At 44.9% G+C, this 22,326-nt stretch overlaps 1 protein-coding gene across 1 annotated transcript in view; it reads left to right on the top strand.

Moving 5' to 3' along the window:
- Positions 1-10,930: 10,930 nt before the first annotated feature.
- KIF5B (kinesin family member 5B) overlaps positions 10,931-22,326 on the top strand; it is a 115,532-nt gene continuing 104,136 nt past the window's right edge. The window contains exon 1 of the mRNA XM_082259193.1: positions 10,931-11,284. Within this exon, the coding sequence (XP_082115319.1) occupies positions 11,159-11,284 (126 nt within the window). The 5' untranslated portion in view covers positions 10,931-11,158. The remainder of the gene's footprint in view (positions 11,285-22,326) is intronic.

Here is a 22,326-nt window from a genome sequence, read left to right as displayed (position 1 = left end):
AATTTTTCAAAAACGAGTACCTGTCACAACCTATTGCTAACGTAGGGGATATTTACATTTCCTGTGATAACAATAAAAAATGATTTAAAAAAAATGAAAGGGACAGCGTAAAAATAAAATAAAAAAGCAAAATAAATAATAAAAAAAAGTTAAAGCACTCCTGTCCCCCCCATGCTCGTGCGCAAAGGTGAATGCAAGCAACGGCCTCATGTCGTATGTAAACAGCAAATGCACTATGCATGTGGAGTATCATCACAAATGCCAGAACGAGGCAGTAATTCTTGTAGTAGATCCCCTCTGTAAATCTAAAGTGATAACCTGTAATGGCTTTTAAAGGGTTTTAAAAATGTATGTAGTTTGTCACCGCTGCACAGGCATGTGCAATTTTAAAGCATGTCGTGTTTGGTGTCTATGTACTCGTCATAAGATCATATTTTATACTTTATTAAACATTTGGGAAATAGAGTGTGTTTTTGTGCATTAAAATCCAATAAGGTGTTTTTTTTTGTTAAAATTGTGTTTGGAAAATCGCTGCGCAAGTACTGTGTAAAATAAAATTGCAACACCCACCATTTTAATCTGTAGGGCCTCTGCTTTAAAAAAAATTATAATGTTTGAGGGTTCAAAGTATATATTTTGCAAAAAAAAATACATATGGCTCACATATGCCATGGGTATATGTGGAATTACACCCCAAAATACATTCTGCTACTTATCCTGAGTACGGGAATACCACATGTTTTAGACTTTTTGGGAGCCTAGCTGCGTACAGGACCCTGAAAACCAATCACTGCCTTGAGGCTTTCTGAGGGTGTAAATTGCTAATTTTACTTCCTTACTACCTATCACAGTTTCAAAGGCCCTGAAATGCCAAGATAGCAACCCACCCCCTCCTCAAATGACCCCATTTTAGAAAGTAGACACCACAAGCTATTTGCTGAAAGGCATGTTGATTCCATGGAATATTTTATCTTTTTCCATAAGTTTCGGGCAAATTTTATTTTCTTTTTTTTTACACAAAGTTGTCACTTAAATGGTATATTGCTCACAGGGGTATATGTGAAATGACATCCCAAAATACATTCTGCTGCTTCTCTTGAGTACAGGGATACCCCATGTGTGAGACTTTTTGGCAGTCTAGCCGCATATGGCACCTGAAAACCAATCACCGCCTTAAGGCTTTTTAAGAGCGTAAATTGTTAATTTCACTCCTCACCACCTATCACAGTTTCAGAGGCCATGAAATGTCTAGATAGCACAAAACCCCAACAAATGACCCATTTTCGGAAAGTAGACACTCCAAGGTATTTGCTATGAGGAAAGAAAAGGAAAAACATTTTTTTTTCTTTTTTCAATTTCCAAAACTTTGTGACAAAAAGCGAGATAAGCAAATAGCTTGGGGTGTCTACTTTCTGAAAAGGGGTCGGAAAATAGGAAAAACAGCAGGATGTATTTTGGGGTGTAATTTCACATATACCCATGACATGTGTGAGCAATATATAATTTAACCACATCCATACCGGCGCATAGTAATATGACGCCGGCAGGATGGCTTTACCGTTCCGGGCGGCCGTCATATGACGTCCGCCCGCTCTAGCTGCTACTGCGCGCCCCCGGGGGCGCGCATCGCAGCGATCAGGGATGAGGCTCGTCCCTCGGACATAGCCCATCCCTGATCAAGGTAAACAGCCAATAGAAATTGGCTGTTTACCATGTGATCGGCTGTGTCAATCACAGCCGATCACATGAGCGGCTCCAGCACGAGCCGCTCGTTCTCTCTGCCATGCGCGCCCCCGGGGGCGCGCAGAGCAGCGATCGGGGACGAGGCTCGTCCCTCGGACAGAGTCGATCCCCGATCTAGGTAAAGAGCCAATGAAATTGGCTCTTTACCACGTGACCGGCTGTGTCCAATCACAGCCGGTCACAAATGTCAACAGAGAACACGGTAACTAGCTGTCACCATGTTCTCCTCCTCACACACTGATCCTGTGTGAGGAAGAGAGTGTGGTAACAGCTAGTTACCAATCATAGTGCACCCCAAACACACTGATTGCCCCCCCCCCAATAAAGAGCACCTGTCACTAGCCCATCAAAGTACCCGAGTACCTGTCACTAGCCCATCAGGTACTCTGATGACAGGTACTCGGGTACTCTGATGGGCTGATGACAGGTACTCGGGTACTCTGATGACGGGTACTCTGATGACAGGTACTTGGGTACTCTGATGACAGGTACTCGGGTACTCTGATGACAGGTACTCGGGTACTCTGATGTCGGGTACTCTGATGACAGGTACTCGGGTACTCTGATGACAGGTACTCGGGTACTCTGATGACAGGTACTCGGGTACTCTGATGACAGGTACTCGGGTACTCTGATGTCGGGTACTCTGATGACAGGTACTCGGGTACTCTGATGACAGGTACTCGGGTACTCTGATGACGGGTACTCGGGTACTCTGATGACAGGTACTCGGGTACTCTGATGACGGGTACTCTGATGACAGGTACTCGGGTACTCTGATGACGGGTACTCGGGTACTCTGATGACGGGTACTCGGGTACTCTGATGACGGATACTCGGGTACTCTGATGTCAACGGAGTACCCGTCATCAGAGTACCTGAGTACCTGTCACCTACCCATCAGAGTACCCGAGTACCTGTCACCTACCCATCAGAGTACCCGAGTACCTTCCACCTGCTCATCAGAGTACCTGACGCCTGAAGTACCCGAGTACTTGCCGCCTGCTCATCAGTACCCATCACTACTCATCAGTACTCATCAGTACCTATCACGTATCAGTACTGATCATCAGGAACCATCAGTACAGTATCACCTATCAGTATCAGTACTACTCATCAGTACCCATCACCTGCCTGTCACCTGCCCATCAGAGTACCCGAGTACCTGTCACCTGCCTATCGGAGTACCCAAGTACCTGCACCTGCTCATCAGTACCAGAGTACCTGTCACCTGCCTGTCACCTGCCCAACAAAGTACCCGAGTACCTGTCACCCTTCATACAGCCACCATGTCCAAGTCCAAAAAGGTTTATATACGTCCTCCGTTTAAACCTAAATACCGGTGTTATGGCAGCAGATAGCTGCCATAACCCTGGTATTTTTTTAAACGGTGGACGGTTGGCTTTCCGATAAGGGTGGTCCCAGCGGCGGATTCGCCGTGGGATCACCCTTCCGGGATGGCGGAAGAGGTGCCCCCCCCCCTCCCGCCGCGTCCGGTCCTTTTCCCCGCTTACCGGACCCGCCGGCAGCGGGGAAAACGATCCGGTCCCGGATCCTCACAGACAGGATGTTGAGTGAGGGCAAGCTTGCCCTCACTTGACTCTATGGTCTTGGAGGACCGGAGCTACGGAAAATGTTGTTGCCTAGCAACCGGTTTAAAGGTCCTTTTTTTTTTTTTTTTCATTTTATATAATAATTTTTTTTTTTTTTTTTCTATCTTTTAGTGTACTTGTGAGATCTGAGGACTTTTTGACCCCAGATCTCACAAAAAAGAGGTCCTGTCGTGCCTTTTTCTATTACAAGTAATGTTTACATTTCTTGTAATAGAAATAAAAATGATAATTTTTTTTTTTTTTTTGTTAAACGGTGTAAAAATAAAAAATAATAAATAAAATAAATAGTAAAAAAAAAAAAAAAATTAAAGCGCCCTGTCCCCGTTAGCTCGCGCGCAGAAGCAACGCATAAGGAAACCCCGCCCACTTATGTAAACGGTGTTCAAACCACACATGTGAGGTATCGCCGCGATCGTTAGGGCAAGGGGAATAATTTGAGCCCTAGACCTCCTCTGTAACTCAAAGATGGCAACCTGTAGAAATTTTTAAATTGTCACCTATGGGGATTTTTAAGTACCAAAGTTTGTCGCCATTCCGTGAGCGTGCGCAATTTTGAAACATGACATGTTGGGTATCTATTTACTCGGCGTAACATTATCTTTCACATTATGGAAAAAAATTGGGCTAACTTTACTGGTTTCTTATTTTTTAATTAAAAAAAGTGAATTTTTTCCAAAAAAATTGCGTTTGGAAGACCGCTGCGCAAATACGGTGTGATAAAAAATATTGCAATAATCTCCATTTTAATCTCTAGCGTCTCTGCTAAAAAAAATATATAATGTTTGGGGGTTCTAAGCAGTTTTCTAGCAAAACAACTGATTTTAGCTTGTAAACACCAAATGTCAAAAATAGGCCTAGGCAAGTGGCTAGGATGCATGATGATGCTCCTTGGATGTTGGGCCCCTCTATATGGTTAGGCTGTGACAAAGTCTCACACATGTGGTATTGCCATACTCAGGAGGAGTAGCAGAATGTATTTTGGGGTGTCATTTTTGCTGTGTACATGCTATGTGTTAGGAATATCCTATAAATTGACAACGTTTTAGGAAAAAAAAGAAAAAAATTTCTTTTCTTAATTTTCCCAAGAATTGTGGGAAAAAATTATAACTTCAAAAAACTCACCATGCCTCTTACTAAATACCTTGGACTGTCTACTTTACAAAAAGGGGTCATTTGGGGGGTATTTGTACTGTCTTGACATTTCAGGGCCTCAAGAAAGGAGATAGGCCATCAGTACATCTGGTGTGATCAATTTTCAGTAATTGGTACCATAGCTTCTAGACCAGTGGTTCTTAACCTGGGTTCAATCGAACCCCAGGGGTTCGGTGAGTCAGTCTCGCGGGTTCGGTGGAGGTCAAGACACACACCCGACTCATATGATTCGTGATGACACGCCCCGCTAATTGGCTGCAGGCGATCACGCAACATCGCTTGGCCTATCTGTGTTGCAGGGAATTTGGCGCGCCCAGTAGTCGAATTGTAACTATCGTGATGGTCAGTCATGTGATTTCTATCATAACATCCCTTCATACTAACTATGTCAAGCAAAAAAAGAAAGTGGTCGGACGAATATGTACAATATGGATTCACATGTATAACGGAACGTAATGGGAGTCAGCGTCCTAACTGCATGATTTGCAATGCCAAATTGAGCAATTCTAGTCTAGCACTGGCAAAACTAAGAGAACACTTTCTTAAGCTGCATGGAGATGGAAAATACAAGAACACAAAGCTCGCTGAATTCAATGTGAGTAGAGCTAGATTCGATGAAAAGGCATGAGAGTGGCACTTGCCAAGGTAAAGCCGTGCATTTCTAAACTGGTCTCTGAAAGACAACAGCAGAAGTCACACTGATTTGCAGTAAATATTCATTATTATGTTTTTGTTTTTGTGTGAAAATCATGTTTTAATGGTTTTGTTCTTTGTTCTTAATGGTTTTGTTCTTAAATGGTTTTGTTCATTTTGTGCACCTATGTATAAATAAATACTTATGTTTTGAATTTGAAAAAATCATATTTTATTTTTCCAATTAAGAAGGGTTCGGGGAATGCACAATTTGAAACTGGTGGGGTTCAGTGCCTCCAACAAGGTTAAGAACCACTGTTCTAGACTCAATAACTTTCACACAGACTAAATAATATACACTAATTTGGGTTAATTTTACCAGAGATATGTAGCAGTATAAATTTTGGCCTAAATGTATGAAGAAAAATTATTTTTTTGCAAAATTGTATAATAGAAACTAAAAAAAAGTGTTTTTTTTTTCAAAATTTTTGCTCTTTTTTTGCGTATATCACGAAGAAAAAAAAAAAAACAGTTGTGATCAAATACCACCAAAAGAAAGCTCTATTTGTGTGAAAAAAATGATAAAAATTTTGTTTGGTTACAGTGTAGCATGACTGAGCAATTGTCATTCAAAGTGTGAGAGTGCTGAAAGCTGAAAATTGGTCTGGGAAGGAAGGGGGTCTAACTGCTCTGTATTGAAGTGGTTAAATTAAAACTTTGGGTAAAAATTAAAAAAAAAATGTTTGTCATTATCCCGAAACTTGTGGCAAAATGTAAAATATTCCATGGACTCAACATGGCTCTCAGCAAATAGCGTGGGGTGTCTACTTTCAGAAAAGGGGTAATTTGGGGGGATTTTGTGCTATCTTGACGTTTTAGGGCCTCCGGAACTGTGATAGGTACTAAGGAGTGAAATGAGCAATTTATGCCCTATGAAATTCTGAAGGCAGTGATTGGTTTTCAGGGTCCTATACATGGCTAGGCTTCCAAAAAGGTCTCACACATGTGTTATCCCCATACTCAGGAGAAGCAGCAGAATGCATTTTGGGCTGTAATTCCACATATAGCCATGACATGTGTGAGCAATATATCATTTCAGTGACAACTTTGTGTAAATTGTTTTTTTTTTCTAGATTTTCAATCACTTGTGACAAAAAAAAAAAAAAAAATGAATTATGCAATGGGCTCAACATGCCTCTAAGCAAATTCCTTGGGGTGTCTAGTTTATAAAAATGGGTCATTGGGGGGGGGGGGCTTGTACTGCCCTGCCATTTTAGCACCTCAAGAAATGAGATGGTCAGCCACAAGCTAAAAATTTCGCAAATTTCGTTTGGGTACAGCATTGCATGACTGCACAATTACCAGTTAATACAGCACAGTGCATAATTGAAAAACATGCTCTGGTCAGGAAGGGGTTGAAACCATCCGGAGCTGCAGTAGTTAGAATGGAAGGACAGTAAAAAATATTTTTGGTAGACAGTCTGAGGTTTTTAGTAAGAGGTATGGCGAAATTTTTGAAATTGCAATTTTTTGGTCACAATTATTTGGAAAATTAAGAAATCAAATAAAATTTGTTTTTTTCACAATTTTTTCTTACATACTGTCACCAGTGCAGTACTGCATCATCTAGTGATAGTTTGTAAAACAAAAAAAAAAAATGAACATATTTTAATTAATTTTTTATTCAATTTTAAAACATTTGTTGAACATATTTTTTTTACCATTTTTAATTTTTTTCTTTTTACACTTTGTTGTTACAGTGATGACCAGTGTAACAGCAATGTTTAAACTGTCAGGAATGGGTAACATTCATAACAGCTGTGATTTATTATTGTGTGCTGTGATAGGCCCACTGCTATCACATAGTACAGGGTGCTGTGATTGGCCCAGCTATCATGTGATAGCTGTGGGCCAATCACAGCATCACTATAGGAAACACAGCTCTTATAAATGATATTCATTCATAACAGCTTTTTTTACATTGTGATCGTATTATCGCATAGCGCCGCTGAAGAAGCAAGATGACGTACATTTATGTGATCATGCCTGGCTGTGCCGCTCTGCCGCAGGAAATGTACCTTGGCCGGGTGGCAAGCAGGTAAAAGGGAGTTGAAAAGGAACAGACTTATTGTCAAGATCACCAGGTGAAAATAAAGGAAAAAATATAAAAAAAAAAGTAAATAAATGCAGTCATCACATTTAAAAAAAGAAATATATATATATATATATTATAGCGTATCAATCATTGAATGTGGTGGCTGCAAGCGTTTTCTTTTTGTTTTAAGCTTTTTTTTCTCCTTATTTTGATCTGATGATAGGACAGTAACACACCTGTTTTAGAATGGCTACATTCCCTCCTCCACTGTACTGTATATATGGAGGAGCAACATAGCCACCCTTAGACAGCAGCATTATCGATCAATGAAGAGGGTAGTGTTAGATGAACTGATGACAGAGGACACAGCGATCACAGAGCGCGCCACCTGTGCGAGGCAGCGGGCAAGATCACGTGAGGATGTCATATCACTCCCTCTCAGAATTGGCTGGCTGCGCTGTAGCCTTCATTCAGCTATAGCGCGGTCAGCAAGTGGTTAAATCCAGTAATACCCTATTTGACCCTGCTCTGCACATAGTTGTTATCCATTTTTAGGCACTTCTGAGTTTGTAGAGGCTGATCTGTTGACAGTTTAAAAGCGTAATTAAACCCTCCTATTCTTTACAGCTATGGAAGCTGCTTTTGTTTGATCTGCAACTGCCATGGGGCCAGAGATGTATAGTAACTAAGTAGAACTACTTCTCTACTGTACTTAAAGTGGAGTTCCAGCCATTTCACTCACCTGTCCAACGGTCCAGCGATGCGGCCGCCCGAAGCCTCGATCCTCTCCCTCGGCGCCGGCATCACTGCTGTGGGCACCCGGCTGTGACAGTTTGCGGCTTCACAGCCAGGTACCCACTGCGCATGCGCGAGTCGCGCTGCGCATCTTGATTGGCCTGCAATCTTCTGGGACCTCTGACATGTCCTAGAAGATTGCAGGGAGGGAGGGGGAGAGGAGAACTTCCGTTCAGGCGCCGCGGCGCTCCGAGCGGAAGTAGGAGCGGGTACCTGTCAAAACTAGGTACCCGCTCCCCCCCCCCAAAAAAATGACATGCCAAATGTGGCATGTCAGGGGGTTAGAATACCTAAAGCGGAAGTTCCACTTTTGGGTGGAACTCCGCTTTAAGTACGGAAAGGCGGTATCTGTATTTTCCTGGAGTAGAATTTTTTTCTCCTACTTCCACTTTTACTTTACTACATTTTTTCAATGATTTCAATACTTCTACTCCGATATTTTTTTTTTGTGCTGCATAGTTACTTGTTACAATTATAAAAATTACCACTGCCAGAACAGTAGATGGGAGGTTTCATGAAGCTCAAAACGTGTGTATTATCAGCGCATACGAAAATAAATGCTACTGTATGTATAAATAAAAGCTGCATTTGAAATAATAAAAAACAATATGATGTTCAAACTTTTGACTTCTTTCTTTAACCGGTTGCTGACCGCCGCACGACTATATACTGCGGCGGTCAGCCCCGGCCAGGCAGAGTGACGTATCGGTACGTCACTCGCCTGTCACTGACTTGCGAGCCTATCGCGGGCAGGCGCGCGCCCGCCGCGGCTCGTTCACAGGCAAGTCAGTGCGTGTGACCGGCGGACTCGATGTCTGCCAGTCACACTGCGATCGCTCCTGTGAAGGGAGAAAGACAGAGCAGCTTGTGTAAACAAGCTGCCTGTCAGTTCTCCCTGTGTAAAAGTGAAGATCTGTCCGTTCTACTATGTAGAACGGTCGATCTTTGCTTTTACACCAATAGGAATGTCCCTACACAGTTAGAAGCACGCCCCTAGGACACACTTAACCCCTCCCTGTCCAATAAAGTTAACCCCTTCCCTGCCAGTGTCATTTTTGCAGTAACAGTGCATATGTATAGCACTGATTACTGCAGTAATGTCACTGGTACCCCCAAAAGTGTCAAAAATGTCAGTCAAGGGTCCGATCTGTCCGCCGCAATGTCGCAGTACCGAAAAAAAAATCGCAGATCGCCGCCATTACGCGTTAAAAAAAAAAACACCAAAAATGACAGAAATCTTTCCCTTTGTTAGTAAACGCGATAACTTTTGCGCAAACCAATCAAAATACGCTTTTTGCGATTTTTTTTACCAAACATAGGTAGCATAAAACAAATTGGCCGAAAAATGTTAAAAAATTTTGATTTTTACTTTTTTTTTTGGGGAATTTCATATAAAAAAATGTGAAAAATATTGTTATTTTTGCAAAATTTACGCTCTTTTTTTGTTTATAGCGCGTGATCAAAAAATCGCACAGGTGATCAAATACCACCAAAAGAAAGCTCTGTTTGTGGGAAAAAAAGGACGTCAAATTCGTTTAGGTACAGCGTTGCACGACCGCGCAATTGTCCGTTAAAGTCACGCAGTAAAAAATCGCAAAAAAACCCCTGGTCCTTTAGCAGCCAAATCCTCCGGGGCTTAAGTGGTTAATAACTACATAACACAGTACTTGTACTTTTACTTTCAGTACTTGAGTAGCAAAATTAAAAAAAAAAACTACTTGCAATACTTAAGTACAAAAAATGTTGAATACTTTAGTACTTCTACTCAAGTTACTTTTTGATCGAGCACTTCCACTTCTACTCAAGTCACTTTTTGATTGAGCACTTGTACTTTTACTCAAGTTTAGAGTACTTTATACAACTCTGCATGGGGCTGCACATGTGACCAGTTATGACACCAGCCATTTGATGGTTTGACAGTTTGGTTGAGCACACAAGCAAAAGCGACAGTTAGCAATCCTGGCATTCCAAGGAATGTAACTGTGTTTTGAAACTGTTAAATAGATGGGTTTAGTTCCGCTTTATTATTTACTGCTGTTCAGGGGCCCTGGGCTTCAGCAAAATGGCAGCCTCCGGCAAGAAGAAACAGGAGCAATGCTGGAGGCGATTTACAGCACACACTCATTTTGGTAGCATAATTACTCATGTAGAATGTATGTTTCTCGCTAAAGAACATTATTTTTATTAATTTTATTATGGATAGAGTTCTGCTTTAAGCTCAGTAAAGGAAATCAATCCTCAGAGGGATTACCAAACTAGCGGTTCCTGCAGGGGTGCGATACACAGACCTAAACCCAACAACAAAAATGTACCACGTGTTTCATACTGATCTGTAATATATGCATATAGTATAAGTATTTTGGTATATCTGTTCAATAAGTTCAAAACAATTCCTGTTGTCCCTGCCAGAAATCCAGAGATCTAATAACTTCTTACACTCTGTCCTAACTGTTCTCTTTGTTCTCAGCTTTGTGTGGGGACTACAGAAGCACAGCCCTCTGTTATGTAGAATAGAAGAGGGGTGAGGAGTTCTATGTCTGTCTCCTGAATGAGCATTTACATTCATACACACATGTCACACGAAGACAAGAAATGCATTACTGGATTACCTGGTCAAAAGAAAAGAAAATGAAGCCTAAAGAAGAAAACGTATGAAGTCATCACATTTTATCACTGGTGAGCTACAAAATATTACATTTTGGGTTGAGCATCAGAAATCAGTCTTGATCTCCACAAAAATGGCGTCTGTGACTTGACAGCGACCTGTTTTCTATATGGAATACATATTGTAGTTATTCGCTCGACCTCTAGTGGTGGCAGATTGCGAGTCTCCGCCCCTCTCAGGAAGACCGTGTTTGGAGGCTGGCACATGCGCTGTAAGCTGAGGGAGCCCCGTGTGGGGGTGACGTCAACTCCAGGCCAGCGCCGCCAGGAGGGGAGGAGCGGCATCGTCATCGCCGGCCTCCGCCATGGCTGCCATATTGGATGGGAAGTGAGCTGCCTCCCTCCGCCCACTGAGATTGGCGGCGCCGGTGCTCGTCCATTCACTGTGCCGTAGAGGATCCCCTGGCGCCGCCAGCCGCCTGATTGTTGCCGGTCACACCGAGGGGGGCAGATAGCGGGCAACATGGCCGACCCGGCGGAGTGCAGCATCAAAGTGATGTGCCGCTTCAGGCCTCTGAATGATTCGGAGGTGGTGAGAGGGGACAAGTATGTGGCCAAGTTCCAGACAGAGGACACGGTGGTGGTCGCGGTGAGTGTGGGTGAGGGGCACCGGGGAGCCAACCAAGTGTCTGCTGACAGGGCAGAGCCGCCCCCCCCCTCTATTCCCTGACACCCCCTCCCTTCCCTGACACCCCCCCTCCCCCCCCTGACACCCCCCCTCCCCCCCCCTCCCCCTCCCTCCCCCTCCATTCCCTGACACCGGGGCCCCCCCCTCCATTCCCTGACACCGGGGCCCCCCCTCTATTCCCTGACACCGGGCCCCCCCCCTCCCCTGACACCGTGCCCCCCCTCTATTCCCTGACACCGGGCCCCCCCCCCTCCCTTGACACCGTGCCCCCCCTCCATTCCCTGACACCGGGCCCCCCCCCCTCCCTTCCCTGACACCCCCCTCTATTCCCTGACACCCCCCCTCCCCCTCCATTCCCTGACACCCCCCTCCCTTGCCTGACACCCCCCTCCCTTGCCTGACACCCCCCCTCCCTTGCCTGACACCCCCCCCTCCCTTGCCTGACACCGGGGCCCCCCCCCCTCCCTCCCTCTCCATTCCCTGACACCCCCTCCCTCTCCATTCCCTGACACTGGCCCCCTTCTGTCTATTCCCTGACACCGGGGTCCCCCCCTCCTCCTCCTTGTGCCCCTCCATTCCGCCTCCTCCTGACACCGGGCCCCCCTCACTTCCTGTGCCCCCCCCATTCCCCTCCTCCTGACACCGGGCCCCCCCTCCTACTCCCTGTGCCCCTCCATTCTGCCTCCTCCTGACACGGGGCCCCTTCCATTCCCTGTCTCTGGGGCCCTCCTGCTGTCATAGTGAGTTGTAAAGTGGTGATAGGACTAGTTGAGTTCTCTGCCAGTTAGGCCTCATTCACACAGGTGTATGGTCCCTATGCTTGTGTGAAGGGGCCATCTTTGCCTTCCCGGGTTGCACAGGAGTTGTGTGTAGGACATCCAACATGCTGCTGAAATCATTTAGAGGGCGGCATGGAGCTCCGTGCTTCTCCTAGTGTCCATCCGTACAGGGCAGAACGCAGTCAGCCCCTTCTATGGCTGTATGGATGGGTACACCTGTGACTGAGGCCACCTTACTACAGTCCTACCTGACCGAGCTCTCACTAATGGGCTATCTGTCATCCCCATGGCCTCTGCCATTCTACAGCCATCATGTCCAGCTTGGTATGATCATTGTCTTTCCTATAAAGGCTACCAGAAGTCCTAAATTCTATTACTGGTTGGACTGGTATGGCTGATGTCAGGACTGGTGTGGTTGGAGTGTTCATGAATTTTCGGTCTAGGCTTTGATACGTTCTCCAAGTAAAAATTATCCAATGAAATCTCTCTCTGGTCTTTCCTGTCTCCTCTTTTGTCACCAGCACTATGACAGTTGCTGCCATTATTGAATGTCTTCCTGCCACTTTCCATAGCATAGTTGGCAGTGCACCAGTGGTACCAGCCACAACATGCAGACCCCAATTATCATTGTGTCTGGTGCTGCTGGCTTCCTGCCAACATGAAGGACTTCTGCCTCTGCTCCTAGTCTTCTCTCTTCCTGAATCGCTTTTATGTATTGCCACCTGTCCAAAATTGTATCGGCCAAGTTGCAATTTGGTGTAATTGATAATATGGTTACCCAGTAGCTTAGACTGTCATACTGAAGCATTGCATGATATTTCTGGGCAGTGCTTACTTTCTATGGTAGTCTGATCACCGACTGGCTATATGGGACATGTAGTTCAACTAGAATAGCATTTGTTACTGACTTGCTTCACTACAGCGTGGTCACAGAGCTGAATGGTGGAAGTTTCTATTTGTTCCCCAAGGATGGCTTTGTCATTTCTAACCAGATTTCCGGGATTGATTCAATATCCAGCCTTCAGTTGTTTTAGTGCATATAGGTGATTGATTTGTTAGTGTTATCCCAAGATAAACATTCCAGCTTTGAGGTGAAGTGTGGTCTAGTGTCTTTTTAATGAAGGTTTGTTGTACTTTGGAGTGAAATATTAAACGAGATAACCATAGATCTTTGCTTTGCAAGGAAGCTGTGATTCATGCCATCTTGTGCAAGAGACTTTCATTTTAAAGGTGGATACACTTTCTGTATTTATAGTCAATAGGAGTTGGGCCCTAATACATCTCCAGACTTTGCCAGGTCTGTGTTCGCAATGCATATATCTTCTGCTTTGTTACTGCATGCTGGGATGACATTTATTATTGCTGAATTTGTACATCTTCTGTTAGTAGGCTGAGTCTTGGCTTGGCAGCTCTATCCTGCGCTCTTCATAAAATCAGGCCAAATAAGATGCTAAAATTTCACAGTATATATAATGTGTTTTTATTCGTCAGAACAGATAGCAGGACCAGGCTTGTTCCAAAGAATAGATTTTATATTTAGTGGGTGTTTATTATAAATAATATTTATATAAAGTCAGTTATGCCTCGTACACACGTACCGATCGTCGGCCGACCGATCGGCCGTCTTTTGTCCAGGGCTGTCCTGTCCGCTGAAAAGTGCAAAAGACTGCACACGAATTTTGTCGGCCAACAACAGCCGACTGCAGAAGTGATGTCATGTGATGGTTAACTTTCCTTGTCTTTTTTCTTTTCTGAGCATGCCTAGTCTTGCAAATCTGCTGTTTGTCGGCCGAATTCTGTACTGACTGAGGAACAATCGGCCGTTCTGGTGTTGGCCAACAAAAATTTTAATGCCTGCACACCAGATTCTGTTCGGCCAAAAATGCGCTGTCGGAAGCATCATACTAACAAGCCTACAATCGGCCGATCGGTCGTCGGCCGAATATTTACGGCCGACAATCGGTACGTGTGTACGGGGCTTTAGTCTAAAGTCAATGTAGCCAAAGCATTTAAGAACAAATTTTACAAGGGGCCTGATTTTTTTTTCAGTGTCTTCTGTTGACAATGACAACCAGAATGTATTTCCTGGGGTCCTTTCACAGAGGCGTGTTTGGATCAGATTCACTTGTCAGTTTTTCTAGTAGACCTGCAAGGAAGCTCCATGTTATGCCCCATACACACGTGCAGATTATCTGCAGACTTTTGTCTGCAGACTTACCTTTTCTATGTAGTGCAAGGGCCTGCCGGATTGCATACAAATCGAAAGTGTTTAGGTTTGACCTCATATTATATGGTTTTGGTAAGTCTGCAGACAAAAGTCTGCAGATAATCTGCACGTGTGTATGGGGCATAAATCTATGGGCAGGACTAGGTCTGAAAACAGAAAAAGGTTTGTGCCCGTCTTTGGTTTTTCAAACCTAAACATGACAGATCGGAGGTAAAAGGATTTAAATGGATGCATGTTTGTTTACATTCTCCTGCCTATACCACTAACCTGGGTCTAATAAAGTTACACATACATTATGCAATTTTTTTCCTTCAACCATGGGGTAAAGGGGAGAAAATTGCTTGATTTCCCCATCAACAAAGTATTGATGGGGGAATCTCTATTGTGTTCTGCCAGCAGAGAGCATAGGAAGCATCCCCTCCTCATTGTACTGAAGTCGCTTGATGGATCCTATGTATATTAAAAAGAAAACCCTGTCCATTTCATTTTTGGACAAGTGAACCTTGAAGTTTCGGTTTTGATCCAGAATTTTTATTTCGGTGCGCCACTAATAGTACAGTGAGGTCCTCGTATTTTTTTTTTTTTTTTCAACCTACTGGGTTGAAACCGTTGAATGGAAAAAAAAAATCTATCTGTGCCAGGCTTTATTGTGTGGAGTTCTTGGGGAATTGTCTTCCAGTAACTGAATTTCCATATAAAGCATTCGCATATAAGAATGCTACTGGACACTTTTATTTAGAAACGAATAATTCTCTTATACTAAATGTCCTCTATTGACCCGTCCTGCCAGAAATCTTGTGAACGGATTACTTCCTGTGCTCCCCTTCTTCGCTGCACTGTTATCAAGTAAGTTGGCCATAGATGATTTGTTTTTCATGTTCAGTCAGTGCGGTGAATAAAAAAACAAATGGATGCTTTCATTCACACAAAGTGGCTGATCATTTTCTACCTCACTCTTTGGATTTTTCCAGCAATGTTGGATGGGAGAGCTCTGGAAGGGCCACCTACAGCCAGTGCCATCTTAAGAGCATTAAAGGGCCCCGGGCAATGCAGTGCACTGGGGCCCGGCCTACACAATCACCCACGAGAAAAAAATGTAAATTATCAATAAGGTGATATTTATTGGTACAGCAGTGCAAGGCTTATGACAACTTCCAAGTTGGGGCGGCTGGGTCCAGTGAACACACACACACGGATGGGAGTCACTCGCCTGTCCTGTGTGTGCCTGTTCCTGTGGAGGCGGACGGGCGTTCCTGTGGAGGCGGACGGGCGTTCCTGTGGAGGCGGACGGGCGTTCCTGTGGAGGCGGACGGGCGTTCCTGTGGAGGCGGACGGGCGTTCCTGTGGAGGCGGACGGGCGTTCCTACAGTTGTGGGCTCCCCTCCATGGCCCAAGTGGCCTGACAGCAGTGCAGGGCTGACGGGTCATTGCCACCTGCTAATTTCGGCGATGGGATGCACACCGAAATCAAGACTAATGCTTGGCTGGGGCTGGGTCCCTGGGCAAGTGGGGCACCCGGTCAACTGCCCAGCATGCCCATTCGGTAAGATGGCCCTGCCTACAGCTCAAATTTCTGCTCAAATTTTCTCCGTGTATGGCTAGTTTTAATAAATATTAACACATGTTTCTTCCCTGGGCCTAAATAATCAGGCATTACATCTTGGTGTTTGATTCCAAGAATACAAAAGAACAGAGTTTTCTATTCAGTCATCAGACCAATTCTTTATCTTCCTCCTCTTACTTCCATAAAGGAGATTGTCTGTCTGCTGCTAGGAGGAACAGATTGTGCCTGATCTGGCAAAGGAGCCAGGAGTCTGGGCCTGCTGAGTCCAGATGTTCTTTCATTGGGGCTTTTTTAGTGAAAATCTGTTTGCTGTAATAAAACGTTCTTCGAAATATCCCAATGCAGACTACATTTGTGATCTATAAAAATGCTCAAGTGGCCTGACAGAAAAACGTTCAGGATTGCTGGTTGTAGGAAGGGCTTTCAGACTGCTTTAGTCTGCACAGTATATATGTAATCCTTTTAATAATTGCTTTAACTGTAAAATCTAAGATTTAATTTAGTGCTGCCAAGCCTTTAAATCAGGCATGTCTGGCGTATTCATGTTCTCCTTTGAGAAGCTTGATAGATTACTTCATTGTTATTGTTTGCGGCTGTGAATAGCCGGTGTCACCTGTGGGATTTGTTACTCCCTCTGCTCAGTACGGATAGCTGGTAGCTGGGTGCGCTTTGTTAGTCATCCCACTCATCTTGCTGGTTCTTGTAGAGTAACTCATCGAAAATCTTCCTCTCTGCGGACCTGTTAGTCATTGAAGTGCTGGAGGTGACCGTTTAAAGGAAACCTGTCCTGAGAAATAGAAGGCTGCTATTGCAGACATTTTTCCTTTTATTCCTATAGGTGCTTGGAATTTTCTGAAATAAAATGTGTACACTCTAACAATGGGCGACTTCTTCTTTGGTTTCTTTTGATATGATAAATATACCACATGGGGTGTGGAAATCTTTGAAGAAAATGACTTGTCCATGGGACTAAATCTGGGTCCCTCGTGACAATTTACTTGTCCTGATAACAAAAAAAATGTATATATATTCTTTCCCAGGATGGAAAATATGAATGGTTGATGTTTTTTATTAGGCCGAGGTGCTTTTAGGAATGTCTGGGGCTTTTAAATAACGAAAGGGCTTCATGGTGACTTAACCACTTCAGCTCCGGAAAGGTTTTACCCCATTAATGACCAGGTCTTTTTTTGCGATTCGGCACTGCGTTACTTTAATGAAAAATTGCGCGGTCGTGCAACGCTGTGCCCAAATACAATTGATGTCCCTTTTCCCCACAAATAGAGCTTTCTTGGTGATATTTGATCACCTCTGCGGTTTTTAGATTTTGCACTATAAACAAAAATAAAAGCGCCAATTTTGAAAAAACCATATTTTTTTACTTTTTGCTATAAAACATTCCCAATAAAAAAAATTGAAAAAATCTAATTTTTTTTATCAGTTTATGCCAATTTGTATTCTGCTAAATATTTTTGGTAAAAAAAATCCCAAAAAGCGTATTTTAATTGTTTTGCACAAAAGTTAGTGTTTACAAACTATGGTGTAGATTTTTGGAATTTTATTTTATTTTTTTGTTTTTATTAGTAATGGTGGCGATCAGCATTTTTTTAAGCGGGATTGCGGCAGACAGATTGGGCCCCTAAATGACATTTTTGACACTTTTTGGGGACCAGTGACATTAATACAGTAATCAGTGCTAAATATTATGCACGGTTACTGTATAAATGAAACTGGCAGGAAAGGGATTAACACTGGGAGTGATCAAAGGGCTTAATGTGTACCTAAGTATGCTTACTGACTGTGTAGGGGGATGGTTCTGTGACAGGCACAGAGAGATCAGGGTTTCAGCAAACTTCTGATCTCTCCTTGCCTCTCTGACAGAAGACATGCCTGCTTTGTTTACTTAAGCAGGTGGGTCTTCTGTTTATCTGACGATTGCGGGAGGCCGGCGGCAATCGCCAGCGCTCTTCTCGCGGGCCCATCTTCCACTGTGTCCAAACACAGCTGGAGCGTGGCTCCTGCGGTGCGCGCACGCCGCTGAGACCTCGTGCACGAAATCACGTAGTACTCTGTGATTTTGCACAGCTGAGCCGCCCTGCCGCAGTAATGCTACGGTGGGCAGTCGGCAAGAGGTTAAAGGGTAACTCCACTTTCGTGAAGAAAAAAATAGCAAAAAAAAAAAAAATCTATAGTGTATACAATTGCAACACAAGTCCTATTGTAATTGAATGTTGTTAATAATGACCTTTCCTTTTCCATCTGCAGCTGCTGTAGTTTTCTGAAAATGCAATGCAATATGGCTACCTGGAGGTGTTCTGTCTACAGAATGTATACTGACCACACCCCAGAAAAATAATTTACTTCTTCTGTGATTGGCTCACCGATTTTCCCAGAAGTCTGCACTAAGATGCAACTTAGGTTTCCGGCATCCCCTGCAACAAAAATGTCCTTTTTTGGGGAGAACCCCCCAAAAGGTAACATGTCTAATGGGATGCCGGCCTTTCATCTGATTCATAATTATGAAACCACTCCTATTAGATTCACTTTCCCACATGGACACAGAGAAAAACATAGGGGGTTTTTCAGAATAACAAAAGGTAGGAATCTGCAACAAAGTTTGTTCAAATCTTTGTAATGTACATAGAGGGGGGGTGTTGCAATTTTTTTGTGTCCCACGGTATTTGCAGCGGTTTTTCAAACGCAATTTTTTTTTGGAAAAAAAATACAATTTTGAATTTTAATGCAAAAAAACACAATGTATACAAACCAATTTTCTGGTAAAATATGATGATACGCCGAGTAAATGGATACCACCATGCAACAGCGACAAACGGCATAAATTTTACTATCCATAGAAGCTTTAAAAGCCTTTACAGGTTTGCACTTTATATTTACTCGAGGTCTGGTGCTAGAATTACTGCCCAGGTTCTCTTTAGTGAGGCATCCTGGGTCTGAAAGACCTTGCATGTCTCCCCTGTGGGCCACTGAATGTAATACAATGCACATCGCACTGCATTACGTTCTTTTCTGGCCTTGATGGCTGTCAACGGGGACCCAGAAATGACGTTGCATGTCACTTCTGGGTCAACAACTAGAAGGGAAGGAAAGCAGATGTGTGTTCACTCTCCTCCCCCTGCCCCTACTACCCGGCAGCACTCGCTATCCTGGTCCCAGTCCCGCAAATTGGCAAGCAGAGACCCGATATACATAGTAGGGGGCAGACAAGGCGCCAGGTCGAAGCTTCTGGTCGCTATAGTTCCCTGGGGTATGTAAAGCCCTGAAGTAATAAACGCAAAAAAGCACAAATGTTAAATTTTGCAGCTTGCTAATTCTTAGGCTCCATGTACACGGGACGTTGTAAATGGTCGTTTAGGAGCAGTTGGGCGTTTTTTTCAGAAGCCCCTGAACCCATTTACATTTTATCTTATCTGTCCATGTACACAGGGTCGTTTACAGTCATTTGCAGGCAGTTGAGTTCAGGGGCGTTTTTTGGAACGCAATTATTTGCGTTCAAACGTGTGTTTCCCAGCATTTCAAGCGCAGAAACGCGGCCGAACGTGACCAAACCTGACCGAACGTGATGAGCATACGTTCAGCCACGTTATATAAAGTTTTTTTTTTTCTTCCATTCAAAATCAATGGTTCCCTATGGGAGCCTATTAATTTGAATGGAAGTCGCACCGCAAGTCGAATCAGGATGATCCGTCTTGCAGCGCGACTTGCACTGTGAAAATCTTGAGGGGGAACTCCACGCCAAAAATGGGAAAAAAACTGCGTGGGGGTCCCCCCCAGGTTCCAAACCAGGCCCTTCAGGTCTGGTATGGAATTTGAGGGTAGCCCCACGCCGAAAAAAAACGTTGTGTGGTCCCCCCCAAAATCCATACCAGACCCTTATCCGAACATTAAGCCCGGTAGGGCAGGAAGGGGGAGAGGACTAGCGAGCGGCCCCATCCTCCTTGGACCCTACCAGGCCACATGCCCTCAACATGGGGGGGTGTTGGTGCTTTGGGGCAGGGGGAGCTCTGCACCCCCACCTCAAAGCACCTTGCCCCCATGGGGGCCTCATCCCCACCACCCTGGCCGGTGGTTGTGGGGGTCTGCGGGCAGGGGGCTCATCGGAATCTGGAAGACCCCCAGATCCCGGACCCCCTCCCTATGTGAATGGTATGGGGTACGCTGTACCCCCTACCCATTCAGCCCATAAAAGGCAGTGTATGTAAATAACGACAGGAGACGTTTTGGAAAGTTTATTAAAAATCTTCATCTGTTCTTCTCTGCTCTGGTCTTCTCACTCTCCTGGTATTCTGGTCTTCTGATCTTTTGCTGTCCGCTATTCTGCTCTTTTGCCCTCGGCTCTTCTCTTCTTCTTCCTCCGGTCCTCCTCCAACGATGTCTCCGGTGATTATGCCGGTCTCCGGTCTCTGCAGCTTGTTATATAGCCATTGTGGGCGTGGCCCCCAATGACGTCATCGGGAGGCCCCACCCCCTCATGTCACAGATGTCATAATCTGACATGAGGGGGTGGGGCCTCCCGATGACGTCATCGGGGGCCATGCCCACAATGGCTATATAACAAGCTGCAGACACCGGAGACATCGTCGGAGGAGGACCGGAGGAAGAAGAAAAGAGCCGAGGGCAGAAGTGCGGACAGCAAAAGAGCAGAAGACCAGAGCAAAGAAGAACAGATGAAGATTTTTAATAAACTTTCCAAAACATCTCCTGTCATTTACATACACTGCCTTTTATGGGCTGAATGGTTAGGGGTACAGCGTACCCCATACCCATTCACATAGGGATGGGGTCCGGGATCTGGGGGGCCCCCTTGTTAAAGGGGGCTTCCAGATTCCGATGAGCCCCCTTCCCGCAGACCCCCACAACCACCGGCCAGGGTTGTGGGGATGAGGCCCTTGTCCTCATCAACATTGGGGCAAGGTGCTTTGGGGTGGGGGGTGCAGAGCTCCCCCTGCCCCAAAGCACCAACACCCCCCCCCCCATGTTGAGGGCATGTGGCCTGGTATGGTCCAGGGGGGGTGGGGCCACTCGCTCGTCCCCTCCCCCTTCCTGCCCTACCGGGCTGCATGCTCGGATAAGGGTCTGGTATGGATTTTGGGGGGGACCCCACGCCGTTTTTTCGGCGTGGGGCTACCCTCAAATTCCATACCAGACCCGAAGGGCCTGGTTTGGAACCTGGGGGGGACCCCCACGCAGTTTTTTTCCCATTTTTGGAGTGGAGTTTCCCCTCAAGATTCTCACAGCGCAAGTCATCCTGATCCGACTTGCAGGGCGACTTCCATTCAAATCAATAGGCTCCCATAGGGAACCATTGATTTTGAATGGAGGCAGAAAAAACGCTGCTAAAAGCAACGTGGCCAAACGTGCAATAACGCAAATGGAAAAAGCTACTGAAAGCACGTTTTAACAGCTGCTTTTTCCCGGCATCAGAACTAGCTTTGCAGCATGTTTTTTCTAACGTCCCATGTACATGGAGCCTTAGTTGGGATGGCTGCATTGGTTTTCTTGTTTAGGTGTTTTTCTTGTTGTTTTTACCTGGTGATCTGGCCAGTAAGTCTGTTATTTCTTTATCATACACCCCAGGACACTGGGCATCTTCATATTCATTACGATGGTGTTATTCTGCCACCTTTAGGAGATTAGACACTCACAACCCCTCTCAGCTAGGCATGACTTCCATTTTTTGCTAGTGTTTTAACGGCCAAAATTCCACTGTTCCTGGTGAGGACTCATTTGTACCAGAAGCCATAGTACTTCCTGGGCTCTTCAACATCAGGCTTTGGTAGCTTAAGGCCCCTTCACACGGAGTCCATTCAGATCCGCCTATCAGTTTTGGATGTCCCATGCATCTCTATGGGGCATCGGATGTCAGCGGAGACATGTCTGCTGACACCCAATCCGTCAAAACTGGACGGATGGAAACCCTATTTTCCATCCGTCTGGTGGATCGGATGAGAATGGACAGACGGTCCGTTCCCATCTGATTCCCCCATAGAGTTGCATGGGACCTGATAGCTCTGTCTCCGCACACAACGCGGAGACGCAGCTGTCATCCGCATGCTCAGCAGGGGATCAGTGGATCGATCCCCCGCTGAGAAAGAGTCCGCCTGGTGGACTCTGTGTGTGAAAGAGCCCTAAGTTAGTAAGACTGCTACCTGGTCTTCAGTTCACACTTTTACAAAATTTTACTAAGTGTCTGTTCATACCTCTGAGGACCTAATCTTTGGTCAAAGAGTCTTGAATGCTGCTGCGTGAGGTTCCCCCCTGTTCTAGTTTAGTTGTTTGTGACCTGTTGGCTTGTTGCTGTGTTGCCCTCCCCTCATATTCACTGCTTTTGAAACATCCCTATCTAAAAATGGTTGTAAATTTAGAATCGCCAATAACGTGCATCTCTGTTTTATCAAGATACAAAGTACCGTATTTG

Source organism: Pelophylax lessonae (genome assembly GCF_965119305.1).
Source record: "Pelophylax lessonae genome assembly, chromosome: 5".
Lineage (NCBI taxonomy): Eukaryota > Metazoa > Chordata > Amphibia > Anura > Ranidae > Pelophylax > Pelophylax lessonae.
The sequence above is the reverse complement of the archived record's forward strand: the minus strand, read 5'-3'. Positions and strand labels throughout refer to the sequence as shown.